The sequence below is a fragment of the Onychostruthus taczanowskii genome, unplaced genomic scaffold (assembly GCF_017590055.1).
Source record: "Onychostruthus taczanowskii isolate IOZ18803 unplaced genomic scaffold, ASM1759005v1 scaffold34, whole genome shotgun sequence".
Classification (NCBI taxonomy): domain Eukaryota; kingdom Metazoa; phylum Chordata; class Aves; order Passeriformes; family Passeridae; genus Onychostruthus; species Onychostruthus taczanowskii.
Window position 1 is genome coordinate 8261847 of NW_024500794.1, and position 23410 is coordinate 8285256.

The 23410-nt window shown below is 39.2% G+C and overlaps 1 protein-coding gene across 1 annotated transcript in view; it reads left to right on the forward strand.

Annotated features, from left to right (window-relative positions):
* GUCA1C (guanylate cyclase activator 1C) overlaps nt 1-9723 on the forward strand; it is a 51771-nt gene extending 42048 nt beyond the window's left edge. The window contains exons 2-4 of the mRNA XM_041410966.1: nt 3718-3867; nt 6510-6597; nt 9593-9723. Of these exons, the coding sequence (XP_041266900.1) occupies nt 3718-3867; nt 6510-6597; nt 9593-9723 (369 nt within the window). The remainder of the gene's footprint in view (nt 1-3717; nt 3868-6509; nt 6598-9592) is intronic.
* The last annotated feature ends 13687 nt before the right edge of the window (nt 9724-23410 follow it).

Genomic DNA, 23410 nt, shown 5'->3' on the forward strand with positions numbered 1-23410 from the left:
AATGCCCTTCTGCCCGGCAGACTAAGCGGTGTTTTGGTTGGCTCTCCGCTGCTGGGGAGGGAATGCCTCTGCCACTTCCTTGTGGCTGACCCCATCTCCTCTGTCCCGAGGCACCCCTTGGACCCTGCAGTTTATTTCTCTGTGGCTGCAAAAATTCTGCCATCATCTTTGCCTTAGCTTTAACCTTTTCCACATCTCTTCTTACATATATCTGTTGTGTTTTTCTAACCAATTCCTCCAGAGGCTTATTTTGCCACTCTTCATCCTTCTGTACCCCTTTCCTTATATCAGGCCAGGCCTTAGTAATAAACTGTACCTTCAGCAATGTGTCAAAGACTGGCCCCTCAGGATCCATCCGCTCATGCTTTCACAGGGCATCCCTAATCCTTTCCAACCAATGAGAAGGGCTTTCATGTTTCTCCTGTTCTAATGACAGAGCCTTAGCTATGTTGTTAGTTCTGGGAGCGGCTGATTTAATTACCCTAATCAAATAAGCACAGTAATCGTGGAGGCGAGCCAGACTGGCCTGGTTATTTGGTCCCACTGTTGGTCAGCCTGTGGGATGGCATCATCCACTGTAAGTACATTAGGTCCCGCACCCCCTGCTGGTTGTGAATGTTCATCCTCCCACAGCTGCCGAGCTTTCTGCAAAATCATTCGTTTCTCTGATGACCCAAACAAAATCCCCAAAAGAATATCCCAATCCTTCCATGTATAATCTGCATTTCCTAAATATTCCTCTGTTTTTTCCCTCACCCCTATGGGATCATCCAAATATGGGGGTGATTCTTTTTTCAGCCCTCTTATATCCTGGGTAGTAAGTGGTACAATTACAGACCCAAACCCTCCCTCTTGACCCCACAAAGGAACTTGGCAGAGTGCCATCTGGTGTACCCCTGTCTCTTGGGTCCAGGGGGCTTCTGATGTCCTAAATTGAGTTCCTCTTCTAGGTCTAGGGGGAGATACGATATGCTTCTCCCCTCCCCCCACACCATCATTATTCTCAGGTGGATCCATAGGAACAGCATTTCCCTGATCCCCTAGCACCGGGAGTTGAGGATACAGGGCACCTGCAGGTGGCCCTGGGTCAGCTGGCAACACTGCAGGACAAGATTGGGGAAGGTGCTGAAAAACATCCCAATCCTCACAATTTTCCTTTTCCTCCCCTTTTTCCTCTTTTCCCATTTTTCTTGCTACATAGACTTCTGCTGTTGCTTGTCTAATCCATATCAATCCACATTCCCTTTCAATCCATCCTTTGCAATTCTCCTCTAAATACCGCCACAGAATTCGACAATATATACACCCAAGGGAGTATATATGGCCACCTATCTGTTCCATAAGGTGGCCAATATATACCCTCTTGGCAACTCATACTCTGGCCACACAAAAAACCAATATTTTACCATTACCTCCATAGTTACCTCTGTGTGAATGTATAATCTGTTCCAAGACCTCAGCATTCTCCCCAAGGGACTCTCTAGGGGTATTATTGGATAGTCATCCCTTTTGCTGGGGCCCCTTCCTGGCTTTACACTTGCAACCCTCCATGGGTGCCTTCCCAGGTTTACCTGTGCTACCTTCCATGGGTGCCCTCCCAGGTTTGCTCCCCAAAGATCCCATTTCACTCACCAGTGAGATTTTCAGTGGTCCTTCCCTGTGGACTCTTCATGGACCCCCTGGTCCACCACTCGTCTGTCACCTGGACAGTGTCAGGACCCCAGTCGATCACCTGGAGTCAGCCACCACCAAGGGGAGATGATCACCCAAACAGGGAGAGGCGTGCCTTCAGCTCTGCTCACTGCCCACCACACTGGATGGTGGAAAGAACCCAGACAAGCCTGCAGTTGTTAGGAAAATTAATCCCCAAACATTAGAGGTTTATGTCCAGAAATTACACAGAGGAGTCCTTTTACTTTATTCAAATACAGGGAGAGGCCATGGGGCATTTCCCTAGGGTCTCTCAAATTTTTGGAGGATACATCCTCCCTTTTTATCCTAATTTCCTGGGCACATTTCCCTTCTCTCTTTCCCCACTGGCTGAGGTACTTGAGAGATACAGACTTCCTGATACACCTGATACCAAAGATTTCCCTCTAATGTATAACCCTCCCTTTTAATTTTTACTTCTTATTGAATTTAGGGGGTTTCTTTCCCATTGTTTCTTTAATCTTTCAATGTTGAGTTTAATTTATCAGCAACCCTAAAGTTTATTTGTAAAAGCAGGTATCTTTTTCCATCTTTCCTTCCCATTGTTTCTTTTATCTCCCAGTGCTAGTTTTATCCACCAGCAGACCCAGAGCTTGTTTGTAAAGACAAATCCACTATTCCTCTCAATGGTTTATGCATTTTGGTTTGTTTTCAGTGGAAGGTTGGTCAGAAGAGCTCTCAATTTCACCTTATAAATTCCTGTTTGTTGTCATTTTTTGCATGCTCACATGTTTGGTTGCTTGTCACAAAAATACACTGAGATAGTGCCTGGAGGTCTTCAAAAGACATATAAGGTGTGGTACTTAGGGACACAGTTTAGTGATGTAGTTGTGGGTTAACTGTTGGACCTGGTGTCCTTGAGGATTTTCTCCAACCTAAATTACTTTAGGATTCTGATTTTGGCAATGAGTCCCACTGCATCCTTACAGATCTTCTTTTCCTGTACTACAACATTGAGGACTGATTAATGCCTGCCTGATTAATGCCTGTAAACCTCAACTGGCAAGAAGTCTGTTGATATATGGCAATAAAACTAAGTAACATGCTAAACCTACTGGACACTCATCTAACCTCCTCTTTTCAGTCAAAGGCCATCTGAAACTGACAACCTTTCCAAGGTTTTCTGAGCAACTGGATTCTGACCAATTGGATTCTGATCACAAGACTAAATTTACCTGTTGTTAATTCTTTCTGAATGCACATGAGAAACAGTTGGAGCAAGTAGGATCCAAATTCAGCTACTGTTTCTTCCATCCTAACCACATTTCTACAGAAACAGAAGAATGTGACTATAGAAGTTTGTCCTTAAACAGGTTTCTATCAATAGCTTGAGCAAAGCAGTAAGAAAATTAATCTGAAATCAATCTGAAATGTTGTCCTCCCTATGAATATCCCCAATCCTCAATATTTAGAGTCTGGTTTTTGCCTTGAAGGCTTTGTATCCCATGCAAAATGTTTACCAGAGAGACTTGATTTTTATTTAGACAAACCACAGTACTTAGGGTTCATGACAGAGTATTGGTTACAATTTTAAAACACTTATTACATGATCCCTCAGATAAATAACACCTGGAACAGCTCTGGAAATCATACATAGTTCTGCAGTATAGATGTAAACAACTCCACTGTAAATATCTCATTAGTACCAAACCAGATATCCCAAACTCCTCTTTTTCACGTGGCAGTCTGCCACAAAACTGTTTCTTTTCCTTTTAAAAACTTTCAATAACAATTGCTCAGAACAGATTTGCCCCTCACCTCCACAACACCTGGATTTCAGGGGAGAACAAAACTGTCTTTCCTAATACCTCTTCCTATAGCTCTTCCAGTTGAGCGCATCCTTTTATCCTTTTTTGATACCATAGAAGCTTTCTATGTCAAGGTTCTTCATAAATCAATGTATATTCTAGGGGCTTTGATGACCTGTTTCTGTGCAATTGCCAGTAAGAACAGAAAACCAATGTTATTAAATAGGTATGTTTTTTCCTCTCCCTCTCTCTCTCTTAGGATGGATTTATAGACTTCTTGGAGTTCATAGCTGCAATAAATTTGGTTATACGAGGGAAAATTGACCAAAAATTGAAATGGTATTTCAAGCTATACGATGCTGATGGAAACGGATGCATTGACAAAAAAGAACTATTAAGCATATTCAGGGTAAGTAAGTTATGGCCAATAACAAGAGCATTTGATCTAGTGCATTGCCCCTGAAACAGTGGTTCGTCATGTGCTGTAAATGGATTGTCAGTACTTTATCTAATGTTTTATGGTTGTAAAACCAGAATTAACAGTGGCTAGTAGTGACACTCCTGACACTATTTTCTTCCTTATTGAACACATCTAAGTAGTATTTTACTTTAAACAACAGTTCTACAGATAAAGTACTTTACTGAAAGTGAAATGCTGTAGAAACAGTAGAGACATTACTGTGATAAACTGTACTATAAAGCAGGGTAAGACAGTAGGAGCATGATGAACAAAACAGATGGTTACAAGTATATGTGCCAGTCTGTTGTGAAAAACTGGCTTCTCAAACTGATCTTGCAGCAAGAAAAATATAGATGTCATCAAAATATTACAATATTTTAATTTTTTGAAAGGCTTTTAGATTTGTTTACTACAAACACCATTACCCCCATTTTAAAACTAAATCAAGGAAATATAACTTCACTATTAAATCACGCAGTGATATTTGGATAAAAATATTTCCAAAATTTTGCAGAAAATGGGTCCACTTCAAACCCATAAAACGAAAGAAGTGCAATTCTTTCTTTAAAATTATCTTCATAATTTTCAACTTGCTCTAATGAAATAATATTGTTCTCTTCATTAGCTGCTGTCATCCAAAGGGTATGTTAAGGCTCCTTACAAATATATGAATCAATACTGCTCCCTAAATGTACAGGACTCACTACAGATCAAAGTTTTGCCGCAGGGAGCATCAAACCTAAATAGATTTTTAATGCCATAACAAACAAGGAACGTACTTTTCCTGGATTCTGCATTACCACTAGTGCCAAGCCAGTTGCTGTTAGAGACTTTAAATAGCTGCTGCCAAAACTGAAAGGAACTGAAGCCAGATGGAGCTACCAGGTCAAACAAAGCTGATCACCTAAAGAACAGCTTTCTAAACATAGAAGTAGAGGCTGAATCTTCCAGATTTCTCCTTTGAGACTAATGAAATCTTTCTTTCACAAATATTCTCCATTAATTTTCTCCCAAAGCCAATGAGTCAACAGTGTTTTCTCTGGGGCTTTATCCAAATGTGAATTAAAATTAAAATCCTTCCAATGTAAAGAATAATTCTTTTTTAACTTACCTAGTTTTAAAACCAGTTTATACTTCTGTGTGTTTCCATCTCTTTTGGTGTATAAGAACTTTAACTTAAACCTGCCTAAATCATTGACCTAGACTAGATTAAAAATGGTGGGCCCAAAAAGAAAAAAAGAACAAACAGGCTCACAGCCATTAAGGGGTGCCCAGCTTATTATAAGAACCAGTAAACAAAAGGTTGCATCATATCTGAGACATTAATTTAGAAACACAGAAGTGCTATTAAAATGAAATCTGTCTCTACAGCTATGCTAACTATGGACCAGCATATCAATACCAACCATCAACACTCCTTCCAGATAACCATGCACCCTTTCAACACCCAGTATTTTACTATTTAAGGGGCTTCTGTGGTAGTCAGTGTCACAAATACTTCAGGAACCACTGCTTTACTCTTGGCACTGCAATAAAGGAAGGGATACAACTTTCTACTTAAGACTGCACGAGGGTCAGACATATAAAACACCAAAAGTACCTAAAGTATGAATTAGTAATAGAAACAAGTTTATGAAACTATTTCTGTAAAATTATTGCTGCTTTTTGAAACAGACCGGAATTTGGGCATTTGGAAGGGGCATTTTTATGATTTTGTTTGGTCAAGAATTCTCTATCAGTGCTGAATAGATTGTTTTAAAACGTGAGGTCTAATATAATATTTGGAAAGAGACACCAAAGAAACAAGTGGCACATACAGTGACTTGCCTTACACAACACAGTTCACCTCAAGATAATTCAAGTGCAGAAAAACAAATTCTGTAGTGTGCCCATTATATAATGCATAGGCATGTTTATAAATGCACATATTTTCCCAGTCAATGGACACAATTTTGCAAAAGCATACATTTATACCTTTACTCCAAATAGTTAGTCCTTTTGCCACACAAAAAAAAAAAAACCAAACAAACCAAAAACAAACCCGAAAAAAAATAAAACAAAAAAAAATAGTAAAAAAGTAGAGAGGATTCTTCTGGTTTTCTTAACTTCTCTGGAGGACAAGTAAATTGCCAACTTCCAGGACAGCTGGTCTGACTTTATTGGTGATTACTAAATTAAACATGTCTTAATAGAAAAATTACTTAGGCTTTCTCTGCATGTGCTTTCAGATGGGAAAAACAATACTGCATTTAAATCACACAGACCAAAGGGCACTCTCTGAAGGCATGGAACTCTCTAGGGCCAGATAAAAATGCTGATGTGGAATTGAAAGTGAATTACAGAGCAGAGGTGCCACTGGTTTCTTCAGACCTTCAGAGATATGCAAATTAGTCTGAATCTCTAGGCTGTGTTGTTAATTAAATTTCCAGTCCTTATTACTGACGATTTACTTGAAGTAGCTATTTATTTGGTGATTTTTGAAAGGGTTTGTGAACTAAAGAGTTGCACTTCAAGTACTGCTTCTGCCACTCTATTGTTTTCACGACTTGATGGGGAAAATCTGAAAGAACTTTCTGTGTTTCTGCCCTCAGGCAATCCAGGCTATTAATGGTTACACCAACATGAGTGCTGAAGAGTTCACAAACATGATATTTCAGAAGATAGATGTGAACAATGACGGTAAGAATCTAGGTTTTCTTGTCATTGGCAGGGACTCCTTGGCAATAAGGGATTTGAACATGCAGCTGAAGGATGACTGGTTTAGATAACTGAAAGCTGGAATCTGCTCTTCTCTGCCCTTATTTTACTTCAGCTTTACAGTGGAGTGTAAGCCAACTGACAAAGAAATTACATACAGTAATTACATGCAGTAAAAACAGCTCCTGCACTGTTCATCCAAAACGCCAGTTTCTCAGGTTGCATAGCAAAATGAAAGCGTCATTGGCAGTGGGGGAATAATATATTTGTGTTGGTATAATTTACTTTAAATCCTTTAAAAAAAAAAAAAAAAAACAAATAGGATGTGCATGGTTGCACATGATCTAGCATGTTCTAAAGACTGGTGAGCATATTGGATGTTCCTTGAAGGCTGACTGTCAATGCATGCTAAGATACATGCTCCTGGTTTTTCTTCAAGATACTGAATTAAGCTAATTGGTCTTGCATTTGGAAACTATAATTTCATTTCACTGCTTCAGAGTTGTTTCTAACTGAAAATTTATTAGAGATAAATGTCCTCCCTCGTACTTCTAATCATGAAGATAATCCTTCCACTGGCAACTATGTTTTACAGCAATTGCTGCAATCATTGATAAATTAGGAACATTAGGAAAGCTAAAACGAGAAAAGTCAAGTCACAGGCAGTAATTTTGGGCAGTTTGACAAAGGGAGGGGCATTTCTATGGTTTTATTTAGTGTATTGAGGTTACTCTTTTAAAAAGTTGTTTGCAATATAAAATCAGAGTATAAACGGGGGTCTTGTGATGCATGTGGAGGATGCCTTAGTGGAGGATTTTTTTGACCCAACTCCTTGGCCCACTCTTTGGTGAAGACAAATTATGAAAGGAGTCCAAATAACACAGTCAAAATCTAACCCAAATTCTATGATTTTTCACTGCTTTGACCTGTTTACTGACAAGTAATAGTTGTATCTGAGCTAGACCATCATTAGTGTCATACATTTTAGCAAGGAAAATCTGAAACACGACATATGGAGGATTATCTTCATAGTGGTTCCATTTCAAACTGTTTTCCATAGTTGCTTAGTTTTTAAATTGCTGGAAAGCAACAGGACTAGCTTGACCTGAGGAACAGGCCAAGTTTTACCAAATTTACCTTCAACTATGCTACCTCCCTCTAGCTTATTAAAGAAAAGTGAAAATAGACAAATAAATTGCAAAGTCCTTCCTTACATTAATATACAATAAATAATCCTGTGGGTTGTAAAGAACAATTCTTAAAACAAATCTCCTGTTTGTTTTGGAATTTATTTTCATTACCTCACAGAAATCTGAGGCCCATCACAGCAGCAGGAGTGAGTCTGTGCCTGCCAGTGTAACCTCAACTGGCAAGTGCAGTGTGGTTTGTATGCCTGCTATTGGTACCTCAAAATGCACAGCCTGGGATCTAGAGGAGGGAATCCGAGACCAGTTGACCTGAATAAGCAGGAAAATGGGGCAGCGTGTCCACGTGATGAGTCCAGGAGCCCCATCCACCCAAAGACCTGAGTCAAAGGCAATATAGAGTGAAGGAGAGGGGAACTAAGAGGAGTGTCTGGGATAGGAAGAGAGTTCAGAGGAATTGAGTGGATTAGTGATGAAGCAGGATGATGCATGGAAGTGTACAGAGATGGCTTGTTCTGAGTCTGCTTGTGGAATGATTATATAGGCTGTTGTTGAAAAAGGAAGTACAAACTTCCTCAGGGCTCTGCATGCTAGCTCCTGGAGAGGGTCTTAGTACTTTCATTGAAGCCTAAGAACCAGGACTTCTGTCAAATGACGACTTTCCTCTTTATATTAGCCTGTCACCAATGTAGCAAGGACATATGTGACTAAACAGAAAGCAAACTTTACTGACTATGGCCAGAAAGTGGTTTTTACATTTTTCAAATGCTGATAGTGTTCCTTTTTCATGTCAGATGATGTTTCCAAGGCTGCCATGGACAAAAAACAAGACACACACACACAAAAAAAAAAACCCTACAGGGACTACTTAAACCTGAAAACAGCCAAAAGTCAGCACACTAGCTATTTGCCAGACATACAGGACTGAAACTGCTGCTCCCCTGCATCCTGGGGGCCTTAACTCCTCCAGCTATTTTCCTCTTTGCTTGGCCCTTGTAATTTCTAATTTTACAGAGAAATCATTCATTGTTGTGAATTTAACAAGAAATTTAAACCATTCTCAGAGGAAACAATCTGGCTCTTCCTATTAAACCAAGATTTATTTCTCCTCTTAAGGTAAAACAGTATCACTGGAATGACCCCTAGACAGAAAACTGTGGACATTTCTGTGTACTATGCAAACAGACACATGCCTAGAACTGGCCTTTGTTGACAGGGAAAAGAGCAGGAAAAGAGGAAGAACATTAAACAATATTCCTACTCTTCAATAAAAGAGATTTTATTGTTGTCTTGAAACTTCGAATTTATTAGCTGATTTTGACATGAGCCCAGAAAAATCACACTCTAAATGGCCATTTCAGCTCCTTGAAAGAATTCATCTATCAAACCACTTAGTTAATTTTTTTTTCCCCTACATCTGATAATGGCTCTAAATAATCCTAGTAGTCAACACAGGGACTATGACCACTAATCCTTAGCAAATCACACCCTAATCTCTTTTAAAACCAGCTCTAATATAAATTCCAATTAGCGCAGTGAGAAGTGGCCAGTACATCCAAATTCAGCCCTGATACAGACTTCATTAGAGACCCTTTACACACATTTATGAGCACTTATGTTGTTTCAGACTTCAGTGAAAGCTGTGTTTGACCTGTTTTAACAGAAAAAGGAGTGAGGATCTGACTGATACCAAGTGAGAAAACATCAGCAATTATTCTACCTGCATTTGCCTAGCAGCAACTTTCATAAGGGATTTGGCATGAATGGTCTTTTATTCACTAGAGAGATTGCTGCATTTCCCAGCTTCTAAAGACTATCTGACTTTCTTTTAGGGGAACTGACTTTAGAAGAGTTTATCAACGGTGTGGAAAAAGACGAGGACCTAATGGAATTGATTACGAAAAGTTTTGACCTTTCCAACGTCCTCAAAGTCATACAGAACGGCAGGAGAAACAGCGTCTGAAGGATCCAGTCATGGAGGTGGTCTCTGTCTCATCATTTCAAGGAAGATAATATTTTCTGTATTCAGAGAGGCTGATGTTGTCAAAGTCTGCCCTGGCAATACTGAGCAGCCTTCTCCAGGACTAACAATTTTCAATCTTTCTACATCTCCTTTTATTTCCTTTATTCTTTCCCTTGCTAATGACTGTGGCAGCCAAAGGGGAAAAAAAAAAAAGACAAAAACACCAACAACTTTTGCCTGCATATAATAGAAAAGATATTTGATGCAATAAAAGTCTCTGTGATCTAGATCTCTGTGAACATGTTGTGGTCAAACCCTGGCTAGTTGCTCACTCACTCCACTCTAGTGGGATGGGAAAGAGAATTGGAAGAGTGAAAGTGAGATAACTTGTGAGCTGAGATAAAGACAGCTTAATGTGGAAAGAAAATGTGCACAAGCAAACCAAAACAAGGAATTCATTCAGTACTTCCCACAGGCAGGAAGATGTTCAGCCATCTCCATGGAAAACACGGTTCCATCAAGCATAAAGGTGACTTGAGAAGACAAATGCCATCACTTTGAACATCCCCTCCCTTCCTTCTTCTCACCCAGCTTTATATGCAGAACATGACTCCACATCGTGTGGGACATCCCTGTGGTCGTTTGGGGCCAGCTGTCCTGGCTGTGTCCCCTCACAGCTCCTTGTGCACCCCCAGCCCTCTCAGTGGTGGGGTGGGGTGAGAGCAGAAAAGGACTTGTCACTGTGAAAGTGCTTCTCAGTAGTAATGAAAACATCTTTGTATTACCAATATTGTTTTGGTCACAAATCCAAAACATAGTCTCATACCAGGTACTATGGAGAAAATTACCACTATCCAAACTGAAAACAGCACATTCTCTTCTGTTCAGACTAATCAAGAAAATAATGGAAATAATGTAAACTGCAAGTTTTCTAGAAGACACAAAGTCAATAATTTTTTTTCTTTTAATAATGTGTTCTTTAAACTACTATCTAAAGTGTGGACACAAACTTTTAGGTAGGACTGTGTTCTATCCAGATGTATTAAGAAGAAGCCTGCTTTATATTAACCTAACATTTGCTCTAATCAATACTCAAAACTGGATTAAGGTCTCTGAGAAACCCTTCAGCTAGCTTAACATTCCAAGATGTGTATCCTCCTTAAAAAGCTCTCTACTACTCTTGATTTTATTACACTTGTTAATTAAAATAATGTCATATTTTGATGTTTTTTTTCCAGGGTTCAGCCACTGTTATTTTAAATTAACCTGTTATAAAAGTGTTGGAATTAAATTTTGTTGTCTTTGTAAAGCAAAATTAGAAGTTCAAAGAACAGCAAAACCCAAATAATTTTGTAAGCGCTCCCAGAGATTTGTGTCCTTTGACTTGTATGTCCTCCTTTGCAAGAAAATGTTTTTACTGGGCTTTTTGCCGTGGCTGTATGAAACAAAATGTAAGAGATGTAGTGTCACTTGTACTTCTGTAAAACAGACAGCCTTTCCCTCACTAATTTAGGTATCTTTGCCCTGCCCAAATACCTGGGTGAAAGCTTTCAGCAATGGACTCTTTCTGAGATTTGTACCTCCTGTCAAGCTGACTTGCAATTGTCTCTGAAGGTGGTAGCCAGGACTGCAGGGAAGGCATTTGCAGATGGCATGATCACATATTCTTCATTTTTTTGGGAAAGCAGGCTCAAAGCACACCTTACTTTGTAAATAACAAGACTAATTCTACGAACTGTAATGGAATGGCATGAAATGTGTGCAAAGGGAAAACTATAGTTCTTTCTGGTTCTATTGGGATTGATTCTCTCAAGTCTGTAACAAGTTTTATCAAATTACTATATTATATCATAAGACTAAGTTCTCCTTGTGTGACAATACCCTGCAGGCATCACACTAATATTAATTACTGTTGCCTATCAGAAACATCAGAATTAAGCAAAATGATTTGTGGAAGGATTGGTGCAAGTTGAACAAAACAATTGTTAAGACTTGAATACAAAAGAGTTTTTCTTCAAAATTCACTTCAAATCCATGTCCATTTGCACATGAAATGTACTCTGTCATCTACAGTTATTATCCCAGATTCTGGTTGATCAATGGAATATAGAAAGAATATGTAACATGCATCACTTGACATTATAAACAATTCCAGCATTACAGTTCTGACATTTGAATCTTTTACATCCTTAATAAAAAAATAAATAAATAAAATTATGTATGAGATTGCTGGTGTTTTGAATTTTAAGTTTATGTATTTGTTCATCTTTGACACATACATATGCCACTGTCAGCTTTCTCACACCCAGACTTCAGAAAATCACTGTTCTTAGTCTGATGCTTTTGTATTTAAAGCCTAAGTCTTTCAGAATTTGCTTTACAATATTTAAAATAAAATGGTCCAATCTAAGCAGCTTGGGTATATGGAAACAGCTGTATTTGGGATTTTTTGTTTTAAACTAATGAAGTGATAGACTTGCAAAAATAACTACTATCTATATACACTGAGTCTTTTTTTTATAAGTGGATTTTTTAAAGAGTATTTCCAGTTAAATTTGCCTAATTTTTCTGCGTAACTGTAGTTATATGAAGTGAATTAACAATTGTGGGAGAGTTCTGTGTTGCATTATAAAACAATGTACGTAAGGAAAATCTTGATCATATTTTTTTAGACTAAATTAGGAAGTCGTAGCTGAAATGCTCATTTCCTACACTAATTTGAAATCATGTAGCAGAAATCTGTGTAATTAAGATGCAAGTATCAATGTATTTTAATGTAAACACTGTGGCACATAATTTCAAAAATTATTTATCTACAGTAACTCCACATGTTGGCAACTATACATAAGATTCTACCCAAATGTTTTTTGTAAATTGATTAACATACATTTCCTTTGACTATTTAAACAGTTTGATAGCAGGTGCTTAAGATAAATGCATTATGGCCATAATTTCTATCTAAACTTTTCAGCTGCCCATCAAGTGTATCAGTAAAATCAGGGGACACATGGAAAATTACAATTTACTTTGCTTAGAAGCCCTGCATGAGAGAGAAAAGGTTCTTCACCCAGAGGGTGACTGGTCACTGGATCAGGCTCGCCAGGGCAGTGGCCACAGCCCCAAGGCTGCCAGGGCTCAGGAAGCATTTGGACAATGCTCTCAGGCACAGGGTGGGACTCCTCGGGATGGTGCTGTGCAGGGCCAGGAGTTGGACTTCATCGCTGGACTACATGGATGGACCTGAAAAGTGACATCTCCTGCTTAGGCCTGCACTGATTTTTGCCGTACAGCAGCCATGTGACAGAAGAGTCAGCCATTAAAGGTAACTAAAGAATAACTTAGTTATTCTAAAGGTGCTGCTGTATCACTGCTTTATTTCCACCTCCTCTGCAGCAGAATCATGGAAGTGATTGGGTTGAAAGGGACGTTAAAGATCACCTAGTTCCAAATCCCCTGCCATGGGCAGGGAACCTTCCACTAGACCAGTTTACTCAGAGCCTCATCCAGCCTGATCTTGAACACCTCCAAGGACAGGGAGTCCACAACCTGCAAGACAATTCAAGACACCTTACTAGGCAGTTTTTACTGTGCTTAAAAACAACACTGTATTGAAACAATAACTTTTGAGTTCCTAAACCATCTGGCCCCAGTTGGAAATTAAGGCCTGAATTTTTTGAAACATTTCAAGCTGCACGGTTTACAGAAACTCATGTCCTGTGCAGAATACTGGAGATGCTGTGAGGGAAGACTGGATGGAGTCACAGAACACCCAAAAACCATAAAGGACGAGAAGCACAGGAAAAAACCTTAAAAGGAAAAGGAGGTAGCAAAGATCAGGCCTCATCAAAGGAATATCATGATGTGACAATCTCTGTCCCTAAGGATATATAAGGTAAGCCTAAATGTCAAAGCAGGGAAAAGAGGAAAAGGAAGAAGAGACTGAGGCTATGGAGGGGCACATTCATGTTCTGTACCACAGACAATACCTGACAAGTGCACAACAAAATCAGAAATATATGGTACTTAATCTGAGGGTCTGTCTGAAATTTGGCTTTCCCTGCTGTCCTAATAGAACCAAAATCTTTTCCAACACGGCACTGAAGGTAAAGCTCAAAAGAGGTCAGACACCTTAGCCTGTCATCTCTTTATCATCTCCTGCACAAAGGTACAAACATATAAATAGTCTTCTGAAATTTTCCAGCATTCAGAAAAAAATCAGATTAGCAATGTTACAAATAAAGAATCTGAAATAGTGATAATCTGCCCAGCAGTTTCTTCTGCACTGGTACTGCTCCTGATTTCTCCAGTACCAAGGGAACCAACCACTCAAGATGTCTTCTGTTTATTCATTGAGAATGATCAACAGCTCAATAAAATAAAGGTATTTTTCATTGTTCCTCTCTAGATTATTTTCATTAGCTGTGCAAGTTTATAAGGTAGCAACTGATGTGTTGGCATGGAGAGTTTTCCATGCTGTGGAAAACTGCTATTTATTTAGGAAACACATTCAATTCTTCCTCACAAGTGCCCTCTGAATGGCAATTGGCAGCTAAGTGTAATCAACTGACATAAAGAGAAAATGGTAGTATTTTAGATCTCCTATCCCATGAGCCATCTAGTCACTGGCATATACATAGCTATTACAGATGTTTTAAATTTCACCTTTCCTGGAAAACTCAGAGTAGATTCAGAATGATAAATGAATATGAAATTGTAGTCCATTTGTGGTCCCATATAAGTCAATGATCCCATTGATTGCAAACCAGAACAGAATTTTTCACTAACATCTAAAGAATATATCAAATTCTTGATTTATTCAGACTCTTATTAATCTTTTGTATAGCACTCATTAACCTTTTATTAACCTTTTATGTATTTCAGTGGGCTACTGATGAAGGATGTAGAGAAGGAATGAAAGAAGTATTTTGAAAACATTTTTTAAAAACAAGTGATGTATTAGAATAATGGTAATTTTCCTTTTAAAAGCCAATGAAATATTCATGGAAAGGGTTGACACACTTTTAAGGGCATCAAAAGAGACTAAACTCCCATCAGGCTTCAGGAACAGCTTTTCATTCTTACCATCCATTCACATGCCCCTTCCATCTTTGCATCTTTGTTCCCAAAGCAATAAAAAGTATGTGTGGGGATTTTTATTTTTTTTTTAATTTAGTTTTTTTGGGTGTTTTTTTTTTTTTTTGTTTTGGTTTGGTTTGGTTTTTTTGTTGTTGTTTTGTTTGGCTGGGGTTTTTTTTACACTTGCAGCATATCTCTAGCACTTAGCTTTACTGGTTCTGGACAATATTGGAAACGTTTGCACCTTTTCTTCTCTTTTTTATTTAAATTACAAATATTTGACAAATTGCTTCTATTGTGGAAGATTTCAAACCCTCCAATTTAAAATACAGATCATTATTAAAAAGCTGCTAACAGAAGGAATAGTTAAACATTTGCAATTAAACATGTTTTTATTGTTCTTATTATACTAAGTGTGCTCATATGAAAAGAGCACCTTTGTCCTCATTTATATGTCCTAATTTCCTTGTCCTCATTTATTTTCTAATTAGGTCAGTCTTCCCTTTCATATGCTGTTCACCAGCTCAGCTTCTAATGGCCATGTCAGTTAGCAATCACACTCTAGGGAAGAATATAATACTTTAGTCATTTTCTAAGTAATGAAAAAATACGCAAAAATACACAAAAAATCCAAGCTTTTTAACCATCAGTCAATTTTTTTTCATTATTTAAGATGGTGAGATTCCCAATACACAAGTTAGGAACTGCTTTTTCTTAGATCAGCAGTGGAAAGAGGAAGTTCTTCTAGTGGTAGGTCAGGACATGAGACCCACCATCTTAAGAAGCTTAATTATTTAAAAAAAATAAGCAAAATAAATGCATAGTCTTGCTCCTCAAAAAGGGAAACTCTCAGAAACATGTTCTGTCTGCCAGGGTTAGTAAATGCCTCTGGAGAACACAATTATAAATCTCAATTTACTATTTTCTGGTGGTTTTGATTGCTGTAGAAAGCATATTTGTGCCCACTCAGATGTGTTCTGCTGTCCCCTTCACAGCCTCCTCTCTAGAAAAGTGCCAAATGCTGCCACACCCTTGGCGAGAAGCCAAACGCGCACAATAAGCAAGAACCAGTTGCCAAGACTAAAGAGAAGTGCTATTCAATGGTCTTAAACAGATGAAAGGAGGATGGAGCTGCAAGAAATTACGTTCCTGCAGGTATAAAAGTTAGGGGGTAACATTCCAACAAATCACAGAATCACAGAATCACAGAATGGCTTGGATTGGAAGGGACCTCAAAGATCATCTACTTACAGCCCCTCACCATGGGCAGGGATGCCTCCCACCAGAGCAGGTTGTACATAGCCCCACCCAACCTGGCCTTGAACTCTTCCAGGGATGCGGTGTTCACAGCTTCTCTGGACATGTTCCAGAGTCTCACCACCCTCACAGAAAAAAATTTCTTCCTAATATCCAATCTAAATCTGCCTTTTTTCAGTGTGAAGCCGCTCCCCCTTGTCCTGTCACCACCTGCTCTTGTAAAAAGTCTCCCTCCATCTTTCTTGTAGGAACCCTTCGGGTAGCAGAAGGCTGCAATTAAGCCACCCCAAAGCCTTCTCTTCTCTAGGCTGAACAATCCCAATTCCCTCAGCCTTTCCCCTGGAAGACAGGATCCATCCCTCTAATGATCTTGGTGACTCTGGACTCAGAAGAGATTGTTCGTATCTTTTTTCCTGTTCTCTGTTTTGGTCTGCTTGTTGCTGAGGTGGGGTTTTTCCCCCTGCAAATCCCTTCTGCTTTCTTCTACTTGTCCAAAGTACTATTGCAAGATCAAGGGAGAGGGAAACAGACCCTGAGAACAAGCAGGAGGGGACAGATAAAAATGTTTTTTCAGCATCTGGGAAGTAGCTTTGTGATAGAGAAAACTTTTTACTTACATATGTGCTACTCATGCTGCTTGGTTTAATTTCTTTCATTTCTGCTTTGCATTAACATTCAAGGTACACTGAGAAGAAGAATCTTCTTTTTTACTGAAGAGATATAATCAAGCATCCTTTCCTTTATATCTAAAACAGAGACATCTGGAAATGAGAGCCATGGGTGCAAGGAGGCCTTGTGACACTATTCTCGTGACAAGGCTCTACTAATCACTGAGAAACATTTCTCATGTTGTGGTAATTTGCAGTAAAAACTGCCACAGATGGTGTTAGTTAACTTCTGTGAAGTTTATGAGATTAGTATTTGGCTACAAATCTGTCTTCACATGTTTCTGTGATATTGAACAGAGCACAGAGATGGAGCAGCTCAAATAAGCAAAATTTTTCTTAAAGGAGATTTTGTTGAGACTCAGTATCACTACAACCTCCATAACCTGGGGACCAGATACAACCCCCATAATTGGGGACCAGATACAGTGAGCTGTATAAATCCTAAAGCTCTAACTTCCCCCCAATATATAATCCTACTATATATCTGTAAATTATTCCCGATAGGCAGTTGTTTCTCCACACACTGCTAATCCATGTAATCATTTAAAACACACAAGTAAAAGGTACTAAGGCCTGCATTAGCAGCTGCTTTGCTCCCTCCCAGCACCCATCTCCTTGCTGAGACCCCCCCACTACACAGTGTAAGTCTGTTTTGACCTTACCAAACATCCTCTAATCACAGAGGAATGTCTAAGCAAATAAATGCTAACCTCCTGCATCATAAGAGTAAGGCAGAAAAAGCAATACTTTTGTTTTCTTTCTGAATTATTTAATTGTGCCAAAAAAGCAAATTGAATCTTTAACTGAGCATATTGGGTTAAGGTACAGGGAGCACAACATTCATCTTGTCAAAGCAGCACAATAAAAAGACACGCAGCTCAGAGTTACACAACAGGCACTAGGGGTGCTAGATGATGGGAAGGACCACGGTGTAACAGTGTAGACTGGGAACATGTCCTCAAATGGGGCATTTCCAAGCACAGGTTCTATTAGGAACTGTACAATCAGGACTGTAAAGTGATGGTGCCCACCGACCCTTTGACCCTTTAGCCATAAATTCCTATGAGCTTTGCAAAGCGGGAATGATTCACAGCACACCCTTTTTTGGGAAGGATGTAAGTCAATTTTACAACACATAGGTGTACACACCACATAACTCTGACTTAGCCTGCTATACAAAAACATGTGAGAACACCACAGCATGTTTAAGGCCTTCCTGGTGGGTAGAGAAGGTGCCCATGCCCTGTGTAACCCTACCATCCTGGTTAATGCTGCAGTCTCAGTTATTTGAAAGCCACTGAGATACTGCTGCCCTGGCTACATTCACATCTCCCTTTGCAGGACAGATCCAGCAACAATTGAATTCCATAAAGATTGCCAAAGACGTAAGAGAAGCTGAGGACTGCTTCTTGAAAGGGGAAGGGAAACAGTAGCTCAGACATAGCTATTATTTTGTTTTTGTTCTCCACAGCAGTGAACTTAGCTTAGAAAAGTGTAAGTCTTCACAACCAGAGCTCAGAAAAACAGTTTCCTGTTCTCTCCTGGAAACACTTCTGCTCTTTAACCCCACAGAGCCTCTATAACCAGACATTACCATAGCACTTGTGACATTCTGAACACAACCTTTCACTCCCTGAACACAGTAGTTCTCTCAGCCAACTGTAAATATTTATGAGCAGTTTTCTAATTAAGACATAGACACATCCTTATAATGAAACCAATCTTTTCTAGCTGAGGAATCATTGGAGTTCCATCTGATTTGAGGGACCATACATTGTTCAATCATGAAGACCAAATATTTATCCTGAGCACTTCAAAAGTATTTTGTGGGCTAACACTGGCTTGCGCAGCCATTGTTAAACAACTGCAAATGAGAAACATTCCTGAGATCACAGCTTGTTTGTGCGTAATTTGTACACTCGGTGCAGAAAGCACTGTGTATAAATCTCAGCTAAATCACTTGCAATGAATAATTCCACCATTCAGTACAGATGCTAAGCAATGGAAGCTTACAGACCATTATGGAAATGCATCTTCCATCCTCAGGAGATAGGGGAATTTTAATTCCTGGCACTGAAGACAGGCTTGAACAAGAATATGATTAAACTTTTATAACTGCTCAATGTTTTCTTGGCTCAATCAATATTCTTTTCAATAAGCCCTTGGCTTGTTCTGGAAACACAGCCAATATCTGTTGTTCAGTAAATGGGGTTTTATTCCTCATTCCCACTGATCTGATCAAGAGAATGACATTGATCACAATGAGTACCGTGTTCAAATATTTTAAAACAATTTAATCAGCTCATGCAGGACAGAGGTTAGGTAGCAGTGATGATTACAGCACATCTTTTAGTGGTCTCTGTTGCAGATGAATGTGCTTTTATATTACCTCCAATGTACCTGACTGCAATCATCCACTTGTGCAAGCTGGCAGGAATGAATGGGGTTACACACAGTGGCTGCTTCCTTTCCTTCACAGGCAGATTTAAAGGGACACGACAAGTAGCTGTGCATGCCTCAGGAGGACCAGCATCCAGGGGGGAGATCTGAGGCTTCCCTACTGACATGTGTGGGAGCACCTAGGTGAACTGGCTATGATCAGTTAGATGTTAATACTGCCAAGAAGGAGGATGCTAGACCAGAATTTAGGGTGCGCTTACAGCCTGTTCACCAATATGCCAACAGCATGTGCACAACCCCGGCAAATCACTTCACTCTGTGCTGTGGGTTTTCTGTCTACCAAGGCAAGGTTAGTAATTCTTGCCATGTTCTGTGAAGCAGTTTGATACCTATGCAAGAGAAGCATGATGTGACTGTTGAGTTGTGGCATTTGTTCAGCACATTGGTGACACTCCGTTCTTTGCCAACCCAAGCAGGAGCTAGAGAGCTACTTCTACAAAATGCCAGAGAGAGTGAAGAATTTGGAGCAAAAGTCAATCCAGACAGTTTCAACAGATGCTGAAAACTGAGAACAGTGGTGAGTAGAAAAAGGAACAAGAATCACTCATTCCTTTTCAAGGAAATTCTCATCCTTTGCTTCAATGGTAATACAATTCTACTGGTCAGATTTCTGAGCTTTGTACCCTGAGTCCTAAATGATTAAAAATTACTTTTGTTCTCTCTTCTCATCTTCTTTGCATTCCCTTAGGTGATGGAAAAACGATTGACCATTTCTTGGTGATTGTTGTCCTAGTAATTGCTTATTCCTCTATCCACAGACAGAGTGGTTGAACTTGGGACCTGTCTTTATAAATGAGCTGACAGTCAGACATATTTCAGTGATCAGAAGGTTTCAGAAATAACCAGGTTATACAGCAGAAATAACCTGCTGTAGGTTGAGTCCTGCCAGCAGCCAAGCATCCACATGCACTCCAGGACAGGGGAGAAAACAGGAAGAGAAAATGTAAGAAAATTGAGGAGTCAAGATAAAGACACTTAAGTAAGTGACAGAAGGGGGAAAACAATCCTATGAGAACTAAGTGATGCAAAAGCAATGACTCACTATTTCCCATAAGAGAAGTCACCAAGTAATGGCCAACCTGAAAGGAAAAAAACCTCTCATCTTCTTCTTCCTCTACCCCAGGTTTTATTGCTGAGCATAACATGGTACAACATGGAACATCCCTTTGCTCAATTCAGGTTCAGATGTCTTATTTGGTCTCCTCCTAACTTCTTGCATAGGTCCAGCCTACTCATACTCACTGGAGTGGGGGAAAAAAGCAAAAGCCTTGTGTGTGCAATCACTGCTCAGCAATAGCCACACAATTACTGTCTTACCAGCATCACCTTCTTTAGCCAGAAACCCAAAACTTAGCAGCAAAGGGCTGCTGGGAAGAGTTAGCTTCATCCTGGCCAGATCCAGTAGATCAGAACCAAAAAATGAAAATAGTGAAGTCCCATTCTGACAGAGGAATGATTAGACTGGAACTAATAACATTACTCCTGAACAAAATGATACATGTTCTTGACAACTGGGGGCAGTACAAAGCCTTCAGAAAACAAGGGATCCAGTAAGTGCAGCCTTAAAGCCTACTCCAAATGTGCTTCCAGCAGGACTGCACACAATTCCAGCAGGACTGCACACAATTTGCAGAAATAGGGAAATTATAGAAATAATGGTATTAATCCCAGGACTGTGTTTGGAAGCTCAGTCACATTTTTTACTTGACAAGAAGATTTTTGATGCCTTCCTGATGGCCAAGTGTGGTTGCTTTTTTGTTTTCTTTTCTTTCATGTTTTATACAAGCAGAGTGGAGTGCTTGGGTGTGTTTAATTATGATAAGGTTTGGAAACATTTCTCTGTGTAACAGACAACTCATGCAAGGACTGCCTTATGTGAAAAAACTAATTTATGACTTTGTGTGGAGTTGTTAAGTAAGGAGGAATAAAATGGTGCTTTCCCTCCCACCTCTCAGAGAGCAGGGAAGGCAAGGCTCCTTTGCAGAGGGAACGATACAAAGTGCCTGCTGCAAAACCTGGCCTGTGCTGACTCTGTTACTGTGGAGTTTTCCTGGGATGCTCACACTTCCCTTCTCCACAGCTCTCCTGCATGCCTACAACTACTCCCCCCTCTACTCTCCTCAGTGGTTTTTTTTTTACAGTCTCTGAGTTTCTAATTATATTCACTGGTTTGACACAAGCTGAGCTGTGCAAAGTTTTCTGGAAAAAAGCAGTTATTTTATGCCTTCATACTCCCTTTTACAAAGAGAGGGAGCAGCATGGAATCCCGTTCCAAAGAAAAATACTGAAGAGAGAGGAGTTTGTCATTTCAATAGTCACTGTGATGTTTTGGCTGTATCTGAAGATCAACATTTACAGAAAATAGATGTGCAAATTGCCTTTTCTATAGTTCTTCAGAGGTTGCTTTCAGAAAATTATTTATTATTCCAGATGCCTAAGTAGTCAAGGATACTGACTGCTGACTGACTGGAAAGAGTTCAGAGCAGAATAGTAAAAATGATCACTTAGTGCAGATGTTTTTACTTTTTTTTTAAGTGATAAATGGATTAAAGGGATAAAATACAGCTTGAGGCTGGACTAAATGATGAGCTGGGGAGAACACAGGCCTCTCCAAATATGAATAAACACTATGAATAAAACAATAACACATAGCAGTAAACCACAGAGCAAACAATGACATACTCAACTCAGAGCCACAAGTTATTCTTCTACAAGTCAAACTAATTAAAGGATAGTTGAAGTTAAATCTTCTGTCATACATTTCTGCGCAAACCTACTCAACAGAAAGGCAGAAGATGTAGAGCTTGGACAGAACAGAGGATGAGGTTCTGGTGCTACACAGGCACCAAAGAAGCCTTCTTCTTGAAATATCTGTTTCTGTATCATATTAATACATTCTCTTTTCTAGCAAAAAATGACACAATGTTTACTGTTTACTTATTACTCTGTAAACAGTGAACATTGTGCCACTTTCTTTAGTTTGTCAACAGTTTGATCCAAAATCTTGCTTTGCAGTCAACATAAATTCACCCAAGCATTAGCTAATCTTTGCAGACTTTGTGGTTCTTAAGGTCATGCAGTTTAAAATTTTTTGGTTACACCTTATCAAATGTACCAGTTACTGCTGGCTTAGAACAATGTCCATGCACAGCTGCTGAATGTCAATCTCATTTTCTCATACAGGTGGTAGAAGAAATTTTTTGCACTTGAGTGCTCCTGTCACTCTACTGAAGTGTACCATGAATTCAAAATAGACAAAACTTCTGGATAAAGCTAAAATAACTGGATCACACCCCCTTTCTCCTAGGTTGATGATTGCCTCAAATATAAAGTCAGGGGCTACTTCTATTATTTAGGCTGTGAAGTGAGTGGGTACTAAGCTAAGAAATGTCAGAGGAAAGTAATTACTCTCATCCTGTGTGTGCACTGTATTTCAACCTTAAGTTATCAAAGCACCACAAGGGGACCACAGAAGACCACCATGAAGGCCATGACAACTCTAAACCTGCCAGGGAAAAAACAGAGATATTCTGATGCTGGTTTTTTTCCCCACAAGTGATTTAATGATGCCTTTTTCCCCATATGAGTAGCACTTTGAAAGTTGGAAGTAGTGAATAGTTAGTTACCTGTTATTTCCCTTTATCCTTCTCTAAATGTGGGGCTCCAGGTCTCATATTCTGCACATCATGTAAAGCTGGCCCTGAGTTATGTATAGATCTACTTGTCTACTAATAAAATTCCTATTACTATTCCAAACTAACTCAATATTTGACCATGTTAGAAGTATCATAAAAATTATATTTTATTTGTTCAAGGGAGTGAAATTAGTAGCATATTTTACCAATGGGAAAGGAAAGATTATAGGCACTTGCTTCAAACTACTGAGTGTTTATCAATTTTGTCAATCTGTGATACAGAGATTCTAATTTATTCAGGGTAGTTACACTTTTCCCCCCCTATTTTTAAATCTTAGGAAGTTATATATAAGCTTTGATCTATTCAAAGCACAGCTTCCATCAAAGTGAATGTAAAGAGAGGGCATTAAGAGCTTCTGCAAATCTACTCCTGGGTGCATATCAGGAAAATAAAGAACAAAGAATTAGGTGCTCCTCAGTGAGATTCTTGGTTTTTAAAGATGATTTGTCCTGCAATCATGCTGGTGGAAATACAGTGACAAATGTAGGAGTGGGATCTGTTGTGTTACTTTGGAATTACCACACTCATCT